General features: G+C 43.7%; 1 protein-coding gene across 1 annotated transcript in view; it reads left to right on the top strand.

Moving 5' to 3' along the window:
- The first annotated feature begins 655 nt into the window (after positions 1-655).
- Positions 656-14,372, top strand: part of bcar3 (BCAR3 adaptor protein, NSP family member) — a 116,902-nt gene continuing 103,185 nt past the window's right edge. Inside the window, exons 1-2 of the mRNA XM_043698829.1 lie at positions 656-742; positions 6,942-7,266. Coding sequence (XP_043554764.1) covers positions 6,950-7,266 — 317 coding nt within the window. The 5' untranslated portion in view covers positions 656-742; positions 6,942-6,949. The remainder of the gene's footprint in view (positions 743-6,941; positions 7,267-14,372) is intronic.

The raw sequence follows: 14,372 nt of genomic DNA, 5'->3' as shown, positions 1-14,372 counted from the left end.
CCTTGCAATTCTTTTCTGAACCCTTTCAGGTTCCACAACATCCTTCCGAAAGGGCACAGGAGGACATTCAGTCTGTTAAATGCATGCCATAGCTCTGTAAAGCAATACAGTCTGTGCCATTCACTCCCTCCTGCTTTCCCCACAGGTCTTTTTCAGTTAATTAGATTTTATATCTTCATTTCATTTATGGTGCCTTTAAAAAAGGGTGTGGATAGAGGAAGGTGAGGGGGATGGCACTTCTGAAGCCTTCCTGTGGCTTCCATGAGGCCAATCTTTATTGCTTTTATCAAACCAGGCAGGGCCCTAATTGCTCGTGGAATAGTGCGGCCTGGTTTAAGCAAGTTCACTGACAAGCTAATGGGTTTATAGTGATTGCTGGTCAGACGCTCAGCTCTGACTGGGTTCCTCAGTGCCCACACTGGGGTGTGGCTGGGAATTCAACAGTAATTCAGACGTCAGAGCCCTGCCTCTTGGAAGTTTGTTCTCCGCACCGGCAGCAGCAGCAACTTTGGATCTGTGATTGTGGAGAGGGAGGGAAGGAGAGAGATGGACGGATCGCGAGGGAGCTTTAGAAAAAAAGGAAACAGAACTCCATAAGTAATTCTTCTGTGCTTTGATGTGTAATCTGGCAGAGAGCCCCAGGCTCATCTTTCTGTGCAGACACAGCTTTAGTTGTGTGAAAAACACTGGAATCAGTGTGCGGAATTCCATTGAGAAAAAAAGCTGTCATCATTTATTGGAGGTAAGTCAGTATTGGCTCTCAAGTTAGCTGTTGTTGAAAGCTCCTGTTAACTTTATGTCCCACAATGTCTTTGCCACTGAAGAACCCATCTGTTTTCTTTTTAGATAGTTAATTGTATAGTTAATTTAAAGCACGTTGTGCAGGCGCTGTGAGCTGTTGAGAGATGGTAGCTTAAAGGTTGCTACTTTAAAGCACAAATATTTTCATTTTGACTGCTGCTTTTGGTATAGTGCTCCATAATTGCTCTATTTCAGCACATACCTTGATGTGACCATTATTTAATCACTTAATTTATAAGAGCATTGAAGCATTATAAAATCTGGTCCTGTATTTTTGTTCCCACATTAACATTCAGTAAAAGATAAAAGTGATTGTCAGTGACTTAATGTGAGGCACCCTCTGGTGATAATTGTCACCCACATCCTTTATCCTGGTGAAGGTCATAGTTCATGTTAATGTCCTGCATCCATGGCCTTGTGAATGTGGCTGGCTAAATGATTGTCTAATGTTCAAAGAGCCAGGATTTGATTTTCTGTCAGTGCAAACTGCTTAACCCTTTTATGAAACGCTCTTGTGTGCCCGGTGTCTCACTTTTAATGTCAGTGCGACACTGCCCTGGATAGTAGTGCTGGGAACCTCTCAGACACATAGTTGAGGGGATCCCTGGACTGAAGTCGACAGAGTTGTCTGTGCTACTCCATTGATGAAGATTAATTCTCTTTAAGCTTTTCACTTCGTGTTTTCTTTCAGGGGCTGGGTAAGCAGACCTGATGTCTGATGGATTGTTGCCAGGAGACTGGGTGATATTTAAAACATTGTTGAATACACAGTGTAACCTGCAGAAACCCTTCTGGAAGTGGTTGATTTGAGAAATAAAAGCATTTGGTGGAAGGCTGAGACTTTGGGAGAGGTTTTTCTCCGGTTAAGCCAGCAGCAGTGTAGGTTGCTGTGTGACACTATAGAAAACATTGTTCCACTCAACATTGTTCAGTGCAGAATGAATTGCCTTTTTGTAACAGTTCTTTGTGTGGGTTGAAGTGCTCTAGAGTCTGAAGTTTGTCTTGAGCTTATAAAATGGTGGCAATTTGTCTCCCACTTTCGATGAAGCTTATCTGCGATTCACTTTATAGCTGCGGAGAAGCTTTGGTCTATTTCTCATCTGTAATGATAAAAACTTGTTCTAGAACTTTAAATAGCAGCCAGAAAAAAAAATCAAAGTGTGAATCTCTTCCTCATGTTGATCACAGTGGCAAGCGAGATGCAAATGTGGTGTGACTGAATGTTGTAAGCTGTTTCTCTAAATATAAGCTCATGATCTGTGGTTAATTGTTTTAAAGCTTGGAAAGACGCAGGTGGTTAGTTAATGTATCCAAAAGACAGATTCCAGAAATGCAGTTTAGTTCTTGATGTGAAGTAGACCCAAAATGATTCTGTTTTGATTTTTAATTTATCAGAAGGATAGAAGCTGCTTTCTTGATGGTTAAGGTCAGTGTATGTACGACCTGCTCCCTGCCGTCACAACCTTTCCATTATCTGAGAATCAGAATCACAAATCCTTGAAGTACAGCCTCTGGAATGAAGCAGGATGTAATGGTGTCAACTCTGGGGAAGTTGCAATGTAGCAACATTCTAACCAATACACGCAAGGCTGTTTACACAGTCAACAAAGCAATGAGTTCAAATTTGCTAAAGTAACAGAGAGACTTAGGGGTTCAGGTACATGCTTCTTGGAAATTTGTGTCACATGTAGACAGAGTGGTTAAGCAGGCATTCCTATTTATGAACTTATCCAAATGTATTTTAAACATTGTAACTGTACCAGCATTCACCATTTTCTCTGGCAGTTCATGTTGAGGTTGTACAGGACATTGGTGAGGCTTCTTTTGGAGTACTGGTCGCTCTGCTCGAGGACAGATATTATTAAATTAGAGAGGGTCCAGAAAAGATTTACAGAATGTTGCCAGGAATGGAGGATTAGAGCTACAAAGACAGGCTGGGACCTTTTGCACTGGAGCATGGGAGGTTGAGGGGTAACCTTATTGAGGTTTATAAAATCATGAGAGGCAAAAGTAAGGTGAATAGTAAGAGTCTTTTCCCCAGTGTGGGCAAGTTCAAAACTAGGGGGCATATATTTTAAGGTGAGAGGAGGAAATTTTAAAAAGTACACGAGAGGCAACTTTTTTTACACAGAGAGTGGTTCGTGTGTGGAATGAACTGCTAGAGAAAATGGTGAATGCTGGTACAGTTACAATGTTTGAAAGACATTTGGATAAGTTCATAAATAGGAAAGATTTGGAGGGATATGGGATGGGGGGAAGTTGATAAAGTGTGACGCTGGCAAAAGCACAGCAGATCAGGCAGCATCTGAGGAGCAAGAGAGTCAATGTTTCAGACATAACCCTTCTTCAGTCCTCACTTTCTTCTCCTTGGAGGGATATGGGCCAAATGCAGGCAAGTGGGGCTAGTTTAGTTTGGGAACGTGGTCGGCATGGACTGCAGTTATACAGATGTACAGCATGGAAACAGACCCTTTGGCAATCTAGTCCCACCTACCAGCATCTGGCCCAAACCCTTCTTATTCATATACCCATCCAGATGTCTTTTAAATGTTGCAATTGTACCAGCCTCCACCACTTCCTCTGGAAGCTCATTCCATACACGTACCACCCTCTGTATGAAGAAGTTGCCCCTTAGGTCTCTTTTATATCTTTTCCCCTCTCACCCTAAACCTATGCCCTCTAGTTCTGGACTCCAGGGAAAAGACTTTGTCTATTTATCCTATCCATGCCCCTCATAATTTTATAGACCTCTATAAGGTCACCCCTCAGCATCCGACACTTCATGGAAAACAGCCCCAGCCTATTCAACCTCTCCCTGTAGCTCAAATCCTCCAACCCTGGCAACATCCTTGTCGATCTTTACTGAACCCTTTTAATTTTCACAACATCTTTCCGATAGGAAGGAGATTAGAATTGCATGCAATGTTTTAACAGTAGCCTAACCAATGTCCTGTACAGCCGCAACATGACCTCCCAACTCCTGTACACAATACTCTGACCAATAAAGGGAAGCATACTAAACGCCTTCTTCACTGTCCTATCTAACAAGGAGTTATGAACCTGCACTCTCAAGGTCTCTTTGTTCAGCAACACTCCCTAGGACCTTACCATTAAGTGTATAAGTCCTGCTCAGATTTGCTTTCCCAAAATGCAGCACCTCTCATTTATCTGAATTAAACTCCATCTACCACTCCTCAGCCCATTAGCCCATCTGATCAAGATCCCGTTGTAATTTGAGGTAACCTTCTTCGCTGTCCACTACACCTCCAATTTTGATGTCACCAGCAAACCTACTAACTATATCTCTTATGCTCACATCCAAATCATTTATATAAATGACAAAAAAGTCTGTATCCAAATGGCTAGTTCTCCCTGTATTCTGTGACATCTAACCTTGCTAACCAGTCTCCCATGGGGAACCTTGTCGAATGCCTTATTGAAGTCCATATAGATCACGTCTACCGCTCTGCCCTCATCAATCTTCTTTGTTACTTCTTCAAAAAACTCAATCAAGTTTGTGAGACATGATTTCCCACGCACAAAGCCACGTTGACGATCCCTAATCAGTCCTTGCCTTCCAAATACATCTACATTCTGTCCCTCAGGATTCCCTCCAACAACTTGCCCACCACCGACACCAAGTTGGACCAAAGGCTCTGTTTGACTTTATGATTACTTTGGGTGTGTCCGCCCACTGTCTGAGGGACTACCAAACCTTGCAATCCAATAAAGTTTCACTCTGGCCTGCGCTTGAGTTGCCAGCACTATTGGACTCTGCGCTGAATGATCTCTCCTCCAGAAGAACTGTTGGGCTGGGGGTCAAATGAACACTTAAAAACTGAAATGGATAATAAATTTTTTGTCAGGCAGATAAATGGAATTAAGAAGTAAATGTTCTAACTGAAGGCAAATATACTCAAGGGTTAAATAGTCTACTTCTGTCTCTACATCCACCTGTGTGGCAGAAGGAAAGTTAGCAGTGCATCTCACTCCAGATCACTAAGGCAAGTGATTCATTTTCAACAACAATCTGCTCAGGACTCCAGTAGCTTCCCAACCATCGAAAGAATGAAACTAAAGTCATGGAGTTCTTACACCCACAGTAAATGCTGAAACCTGGGAGATTTGTTGTGCCAGGTTTAACTGTGCTGCTTTCACAGTTGATTAGCCCAATGGTAGAAAACCTGAAAAAGAATCATTTAGCACAGTTACTAGGAATATTAACACAGTGTTCATATTCTCAAAGCTCTTGCATAAATATTTGTTGCTGGTGGGTGAAGATTAAATGATGATGGAGGAAGACAGTCAGCTGAGAACAGTGACTGCTGTACTGTTATCTTTTATTTCTTAATCCATGGGATGTGGGTGTTGCTGGAAAGTCCGGCCTTCTTGTCTATCGTTAATTGCCCCTTGAGAAGAAATGGTGGGCCGTCTTCTTGAACAGCTGCTGTTGTGGGTAACACTGAAAGTGTTATAAGGAAATGGGTTCCAGTTAGAAACTCAGTGACAGTGTGGGTATGGCCACCCACATTCGTCAATGTATTAATTGCCTTGGAACTTGCAGCACCATCCTGTGCACACCTTGTCTGTCGCAGTGAGAACCCCCTGAATGGAGGGGTCATTGTTCTATTCCCCCAACTATATTCTCCACCACTGGTCACCCAACATATCCCAGGCTCTCCCACCATTGGTCACCCAACATATCCCAGGCTCTCCCACCACTGGTCACCCAACATATCCCAGGCTCTCCCACCATTGGTCACCCAACATATTCCAGGCTGTTCCACTATTGGTCACCCAGCGTCTGGCCCATCACTTTTCCAAACCAATATGAAAGCAAATGGGCTGTTTGGCTGGCAACCTGGTTTCGGTTGGCTGGGGTTGATGTTATGTTTGAGAAGCCCTGAAGTGCCTTGTGTCTTGGAAGTGTGAGTGAAGGAGAGAATGGATATGTAGCAGAAGAAGATCAATGCGGAATAGTGTGAGGTGATGCATTTTGGTAGGAAGAATATGCAGGGAAATGCAGGGTTACAGGGATGGGGTATGTACAGGTAGGATGCTTTTCGGAGGGTCGATGTGGACTCGATAGGCCGAATGGCCTGCTTCCACACTGTAGGGATTCTGTAATTTGATGATTCTCAGTTCAGACTGTTCTTCTTGGAGATAAGAAGATTATGAGAAGATATGATAGAAGTTTTCAATATTAAGAGGGAGCTGGATCGAGTAGATTGGGAGAAACTTTCCACTCAGAAAGGAATCAAGAACAAGAGGGCACAGATTTAAAGTAATTTGCAAAACAAGCAAATGTAGTGTGAGAAAAATCTTTTTCACTCAGAGTAAATGGGGCTGGCATGCACTGTCTGGAAGTGTGGTGGAGGAATTGAAGCATTCAAGAGGGCATTGGAAGGTTATTTAAATCAGAACAATGTTCAAGGATCTGGAGAAAAGACAGTAGAATGGCACCAAGTCATAATATTTGTTGAAGAACAAGTGTAGGCACAATGGGCCAAATGGCCTCCTTCTGGACTATAACACTTCAATGCTTCTAGGTGATACCATTTGAACCACACATATATAGTTATATAAATACATATATTTATAAACCAATGCAGTAATTTAGAGAAAACCCACAAACACACACTTTTTAACCTGAATTGCCTCCATAGTGACTGGGAAATTCACCTTGAATTGCTGGAGACATCAGGACAGTCTATCAACCTGACAATACTACCATCAATTCTAGCTCTTGAGATGCTCAGGTCAGTGATGGCTATTTGAAAAAGTGTCAAAAGATCGAAACTCTGCCCCTGGAAGAGGAGCAAAGTGTAGAGGACATTTTTTAAAAAATACTTGCATTGATTGGATACAGCAGGAGCGTAAAGCTCCAATGACCTGGACTGGCAGGATGGAATCAAACCATCAGTGCCATACCTGTCCTTCTGAACCCCTTGCCAAGCCTTTCAGAAATTGTCAGATCTTTTGGAGTTACTCAAGGACCATTTGTAGAGTGAGCTGTTAATCATTTCTGTTAGCTGTCGCTAATGGACTCTAATTGGCATGAAGTCTTAATAGCTTCTTTTGTGTAATGATTAACTGCTGCCTGATTTGTTAATGGTGTCTGCTTGTCTTTCTAAATGCAGAGCTGAAGATGATGGCTGCAGGAAACTATGCAAGTTTACCTCGTAAGATCCAAACCAGCCGTAAGAGCTCGCTCCAGTCATCGATGGACATGCTCAATATCAAAGGCCATCTCACTGGTCAGCTTTCTGGCTCACTCCAGGGTATTTCCATTCATGGCACACTGCCGAGAAAAAAAAATGGGAAGGTGTCTGTGATACGTGATGGCACGTACAGTCCCATAGGAAACCAGCCACAGCCTTTGCCAACCCGATTGCACAAAACATCATTGTCTTATGAGATAATTGAAGAGCACCCATTACAAGAGGTCACAGAATTCCATTCTGGGTGAGTGATTTTGTCATTTTCTTAGTCACTACACAAGGGGTGGGTTGAGGATGTCAGAATGTGGCTGTGAAAGGTGCCAATCGGCATTTCTGACTGAAGAAGCCTGTAAACATTTAATCCTTACCTCACATGCTATAATCCACCATCCCTGAGATGCCTGTGGAGCCTAGTTCATTAAAGCGATATATGAACAGTGGTTTTGCCAATCTGTGCATCAACTGTTCGTGATTGGGTTAGCCATGAGAGTGTGTGCATTTCTCGTCAGGGAAGCTATGATACAGCTCAGAGACTAATAAACACCAAGCTGAGGTTCTTCAAGAATTTAAAATCTAGCTGGTCAAAGAAAGAAAATAATCACTAGTCTTTCTGCCCTTGGTATTGGGCTGCAGCGAACTGCGTTCCTTGAAGGAATAAGATGGGCACTTTTGACATGGCTTTTGAAACACGTATGTGATGGGAAGAAGGGTGTCACAGTTTAACACAATCTCTGGCACCTTCAATACTTGGCAAGATGGCTAAAAATAGGGTCTATCCCAATGAAATCAAATCTGAGTCCCTCTGCTCTGATCCTGCCATCTCTGTCTCTTTTGGGAGAGGCTGAATAGGCTGGGGCTGTTTTCCCTGGAGCGTTGGAAGCTGAGGGGTGACCTTACAGAGGTTTAAAAAATCATGAAGGGCATGGATAGGATAAATATTCAAAGTCTCTTCCCTGGGGTGGGGGAGTCCAGAACTAGAGGGCATAGGTTTAGGGTGAGAGGGGAAAGATATAAAAGAGACCTAAGGGGCAACTTTTTCACGCAGAGGGTGGTACGTTTATGGAATGAGCTGCCAGAGGATGCGGTGGAGGCTGATACAATTGCAACATTTAAGAGGCATTTGGATGAGTATATGAATAGGAAGGGTTTGGAGGGATATGGGCCGGGTGCTGGCAGGTGGGACTAGATTAGGTTGGGTTATCTAGTCAACATGGACGAGTTGGACCGTCCATGACTATGACTCTATGAACTGTTCTTAACTACTTATCCTGCATTCCCAGCTTACAATTTATTTTAATTTATTTTAATTAAATGAGAAAGACACAAGATCAATTTGTTTGTTTCTCAGTCACGCATCATTATGGTTTGTAGATATTTTCCGATCAATCCATCCTAGGGATGTCATTACACACCTCTGGAGCAAGTGAGACATGACCTTGGGGCTCCTGGCTCAGAGGTAGTGACACTATCACTGCACCACAAGAGCCCTCTGATTGCGTTTTGTATTCCATGGTAAATATTAACGAAGATTTCTCAACTGTATAATTCAACCATGTTTGATTGGCAGGCATTAAATAGTCTTGTGGAGGGATTGGAGCTGTTTGCAATCAAGAATATGACCTCTTGATAAAATCATTAAAGACACTTCTTCCATATAACCTTTCCCCAGTGGAGTCCAGTCAGTATAAACACTGGGCCAAATAGCCCAAGAAAGTGTGAAATATTGAAAATGAAAGGATCATCAAATTCAGATGAATAGGAGGGGGAGTTTTCTTATTCACTTGTGGGATGTAGGCCTCATTGGCTGGGCCAGCATATATTGTCCATTGCAAGTTACCCTTGAGAAGGTGGAGGTGAGATGCCTTTGTGAACCGCTGCAGTCCACCTGTTGTAGGTTGACCCACAATGCCCTTAGGGAGGGAGTTCCAGGATTTTGATTCAGTGACCATGAAGTAAAAGGCAACATTTTTCCAAGTCAGGTTGGTGACTGGCTTGGAGGGGAACTTGCCGGTGATGAAGTTCACATGCACCTGCTGTCCTTGGCCTTCTTGGTGGAAGTGTTTGGAAGGTGCTGTCTGAGGATTTTTGGTGAATTTCTGCAGTGCATCTTGTAATTAGTACACAGTGAGTGTCAGTGATAGGAGGAGTGGATGTGGTACCAATCAAGCAGGCTGCTTTGACCTGGATGGTGTCAAGCATCTTGAGTGTTGTTGGAGCTGTATCCATCCAGCAAGTAGGGTGTATTCCATTTCACTCATGACTTGTGCCCTGTAGATGTTGGACAACCTCTGAGGAGTCATGAGGTGTATTACTCACTGGGATATTCTTAGCCTCTGACTTGCACTTGTAGCCGTTATGTTTATGTGGTGAGCCAGTTTATTTTCTGGTCAATGGTAACCCTCAGGATGTTGATGGTAGGGGATTCTGTAATGATAATGTTATTGAATGTCAAGGGTCTGTGGTTAGATTGTCTCTTATTGGATATTGTCATTGTGTGGCACAGATGTTACTTTCCATTTGTCAGCCCAAACTTGGATACTACCCAGATCTTGCTGTATTTGAATATGGACTGCTTTGATATCTGAAGAGTCGTAATGGTGCTAAACATTGTGCAATTCTCAGCGAACATCTCCACTTCTGACATTATGGTGGAGGGAAGGTAATTGATGAAGCAGCTGAAGGTGGTTGGGCCAAAGACATTACCCTGAGGCATTCCTGCAGAGCTGTCCTGGAGCTGAGATGATTGACATCCAATAACCACAACCACAATTGTAAGAATGAGTATTGACATGGGGAGAGGATAGGAGTGGACTTGTAACACCTTCCTTCACTTCCAGCAGTATTTGAATGACCCAACCACACTCAGTGTCTGAACCTCCACATAAAGGGCATTGAGGTGTGAACTATTGGAAGGCATGTGCCTGGTACTTGCAAGGATGTGTCCCAAACCAGGTGCCGCCTTCAGGAGAGAAACATATATAAGAGATAACAAAAGTAGCTTTTACTTATATTTATTTTCCTTTACCTCGTCTCCCTACTTGTCTTAAGCTTCAAACTGCGAGGCTTCAATATGAGTAGACTGTGCGCTTACCTTTGAGGAGAAAGTGAGGTCTGCAGATGCTGGAGATCAGAGATGGAAATGTGTTGCTGGAAAAGCGCAGCAGGTCAGGCAGCATCTAGGGAACAGGAGAATCGACGTTTCGGGCATTAGCCCTTCTGAAGAAGGGCTAATGCCCGAAACGTCGATTCTCCTGTTCCCTAGATGCTGCCTGACCTGCTGCGCTTTTCCAGCAATACATTTCCATCTCTGTGCGCTTACCTTTGTTACAGTTTATCAGAAACTGAACCTTGATTAAGATGGAATAGCTTGTTTAGAGATGTTTATACATATTATTGTCCCTGGCAGGTTCTTGCAGGTTTGCTTGTCAGACTGAAAACACGCATTGTGCAATAATCTGTTTGGAAAATCCAATGTTTATATACAAAGAACAGTTAAGAACTGCATGATAAAGACCAATAAAAAACACATGGTCAAGGCTGACATGTTAGCTGTCCCGTTCTGTGATTCTTACATTCCTTCCATTCCCAGTTTCTATCGCTCTCTTTCCAGCCATCTCAACTTCTGATACTCTCACCCGTTGTGCATCCTTCCCTCTTCCTGTCTCTCTGGTAGTCCACTTCTTAATGATATTCCTAAACATGAATAGATTTTAGAACACAAAAATTGGGGGCTCTTCCTCAGATTTTTTTCAAAGACTACTTTTTGATTTTCAGTGGCTCCTTTCTCATCATTTCTGAAATATCTCCACAAGGGCTGGTATCTTATCTCCGAGTCTCCCTTTATTTACAAATGACTGTAGTTACTGCCCCTTCAGAGTCAGCTTACGGTGTCAGTATCTCTGACACTCCTCTTTTTATCTGTCAGCATGGGCTCTCTGATTAGGGCTGTAATATGGTCCAATCAGGGAACTCATATTCTATGAGGTCTAGCTGGCTGACATCATTAGATTAGATTACTTACAGTGTGGAAACAGGGCCTTCGGCCCAACAAGTCCACACTGACCCGCCGAAGCGCAACCCACCCATTCCCCTACATTTACCCCTTTTACCTAACACTACGGGCAATTTAGCATGGCCAATTCACCTGACCTGCACATCTTTGGACTGTGGGAGGAAACCGGAGCACCCGGAGGAAACCCACGCAGACATGGGGAGAATGTGCAAACTCCACACAGTCAGTCGCCTGAGTCGGGAATTGAACCCGGGTCTCTGGCGCTGTGAGGCAGCAGTGCTAACCACTGTGCCACCGTGCCGCCCACTATCACTACAGTAGCCACCTGGTAGTGATGCCTTCTATATTTGTGTTGACACATACAGTAGACTTCCACAGAAGCAGAATTAGAAGAATTATTCAAATACTCAATTTAACTTAAAGCCAAAACATACAAGGAAAACATGAACTTCCTAGATGCAGCAATATTTAAGTTGGCACAGGTCAACAAGCATGAGTCAGCAATTTTTTATTTTCAAAATAACCAAGACATTTCTACAAACAAATAGGCATTACCTTAATTATACCTTCCAGGGACTGATGCAATCACAGTTAATGTGTTTCTAACGTATGTACACAAAGCTAGAAGATTGTAACCCAAGGAAGTTACTATCCTTTTTTAAGTACATCTCAGATCTCAATCTCAAATTAAATTTAAAAATTGGGACAGCATTCATTTAATTTGAAACATCCACTACCATTTTTATCTAAATAATAACCCCTGAAAATATGCAGCCTTAAACTAGAGATTCCTCTTTCATTTGCAAGGATTTAATTATCTCAGTAATTTCACATTTGTTCTGGCTCATGCAAACCAATCTCTCTCCTTTGCAGTCCCTGTTTCTCCCCCTCCTTGTTATAGGCTCTCCCTCTCTCTCATCCCCTTGTCACCTCCACTTTTCCCTAACCACCCACAGTCTCTTCCTCTCTGCTGGTCCCCTTCCACCTCCTCTCTGTCCCATTCCCTTTGCAGCCTCCCCCTCTTTCAGCCCACCGTACAGCCTCCCAATTTGCCCTCCCTTATCTTTTTCCCCTCCTTGACCACTTGTAACCAGACCCAACTCCTGACTCACAGTCCTTCGGTCCTGGCATCTCTGGCAAAAGGATTTCTGCATAAGGTCGTCCTATGCCTGGACAACCCCTGTTTTTCAGACCTCCCGAACCCAGACAGGAACATAGCTTCAGCAGACCCTGAGACACCTGGTAAAAGGCCTTCCTGAGGATTTCTTTCTTACTTACCCTGATTGCTGCGATCACAGTCGAAGAGTGTGGTGTTGGAAAAGCACAGCCAGTCAGGTAGCATCTGAGGAGCAGGAGAGTCGACGTTTCAGGCATAAGCCTTTCATCAGGAATTAGGCCAATTTTTTTCCCAGGTTTGCTGCTGCTGGCTCATAGCAAACCTCTCAGCAGCAAATGTGCGAGAGGACCCGCTGCAACTGGTGTATTCTTGTATTTCACAGTGTGGCTTAATGTTACTGCCTCTAGACTGCATTCTTCACTTTTCAAATAAGAGGAAAATGATACATTTAAAAGAAAGCTGGATAAGTACATGGGGGAGCAAGAAAAAAAGAAGACGTTGGATGGGAGCAAGGTCAGGAGGGGTCTCATGTGGAGCATTAACACCAGCATTGTCGGATTGGGCCAAATGGCCTGTTTTTAACTACAGATTCTATGTAACATTATGTTGGCTCGCACACAGACACTGAGTCCAGGCCTGAGGTGATCTTCCTGTTTATAGCCTCTAGCTGCTTTGTAAATAACTGCATGTCCATGTCAGTGGCAGGGTGAAATAATCTAATGCTGAAATTCATCCATTTCATAAGTGCCATGCTTGTAATGAGTTATGTAACACTGTTCCTGCTCGAAGGGAGCTTTCTTGTTTCCACAGTTGAATATTTTGGTCTGATCAGCAGCAGGTTTAGATGTTATCATGGATGAGGAATGTTACTGTGAGTAATAGAGGGAATTTTAGCTCCCCAGATAACCCACCATCATGATAGATAGATTAGCCTGTGAATGCCTGCGGGGATAAGCAGAGAACTGCTTTTCAAAGTCTATCTCTGAAGTGTTCCACTTCTTTTTAACGGAATGGACTATCGGTTACCTGAATAATAGAAGCCTTCTCTGTACTTGAAATGATTGCAGCCTGATAACCAGATCACAGACCATGGCAAGGTGGTACAGTACAACTTATACAGTTAGACATATCTTCCACTCCTGTCCTCCATGGCTTTAAGCTTTGAGTCTCGTTAGCTAATTGCACTGATTCAAGGAAGCCGAATACTTCTTTGTCTCAGAGTGTGGGCAGTGGAGAATGAGGTTCCATTGCTGGTGAAAGCTTTCCAGGGTGATGTGTATCTTAGTGTTGGCTGCCACAGATGCTATCACAAGAGGTGGGTGCTACTATCATGTTCATGGATTTGACTGTTTTGTCTACGTCTGACAAAGTGATCTCCATGCTTAACACAAAATCTTGATGTACGTTGAGAGCACTTAGAAAACTACAGTATGATTGGCCAAACTCCACATGGTTTTACAAAAGGGACATTGTAGGAACAGGAGTAAGCTGTTCAAATCCTTGAGCCTCTTCCACTATTCAATTAGATCATGGCTGATCTGTGGCCTAAGTCCACGTATCTACCTTTGACCCATATTCCTGTCTCTTTGTTGGCTACGTAGAACAGTCCATCTTCCGTAATTACACCGGCACCACTCCCCACCTCTTCCTCTGCTACATTGACGACTGCATTGGCGCCACCTCGTGCTCCCGCGAGGAGGTTGAGCAATTCATCAACTTCACCAACACATTCCACCCTGACCTTAAATTTACCTGGACCATCTCTGACACCTCTCCATCTCCATTAATGACGACCGACTTGATACTGACATTTTTTACAAACCCACCGACTCCCACAGTACCTGGATTACACCTCTTCCCATACTACCCCCTGCAAAAATGCCATCCCGTATTCCCAATTCCTCCGCCTCCGCCATATCTGCTCCCAGGAGGACCAGTTCCACCACAGAACACATCAGATGGCCTCCTTCTTTAGACACCGCAATTTCCCTTCTCACGTGGTTAAAGATGCCCTCTAACACATCTCGTCCACATCCCGCACCTCCGCCCTCAAACCCCACCCCTCCAACCGTAACAAAGACAGAACGCCCCTGGTGCTCACCTTCCACCCTACCAACCTTCGCATAAACCAAATCATCCCCCGACATCTCCGCCACCTCCAAACAGACCCCACCACCAGGGATATATTCCCCTCTCCGCCTTCCGCAAAGACCATTCCCTC

Source organism: Chiloscyllium plagiosum, chromosome 11 (genome assembly GCF_004010195.1).
Source record: "Chiloscyllium plagiosum isolate BGI_BamShark_2017 chromosome 11, ASM401019v2, whole genome shotgun sequence".
In the NCBI taxonomy this organism is placed as follows: domain Eukaryota; kingdom Metazoa; phylum Chordata; class Chondrichthyes; order Orectolobiformes; family Hemiscylliidae; genus Chiloscyllium; species Chiloscyllium plagiosum.
This window is presented reverse-complemented; position numbering and strand designations above follow the sequence as displayed.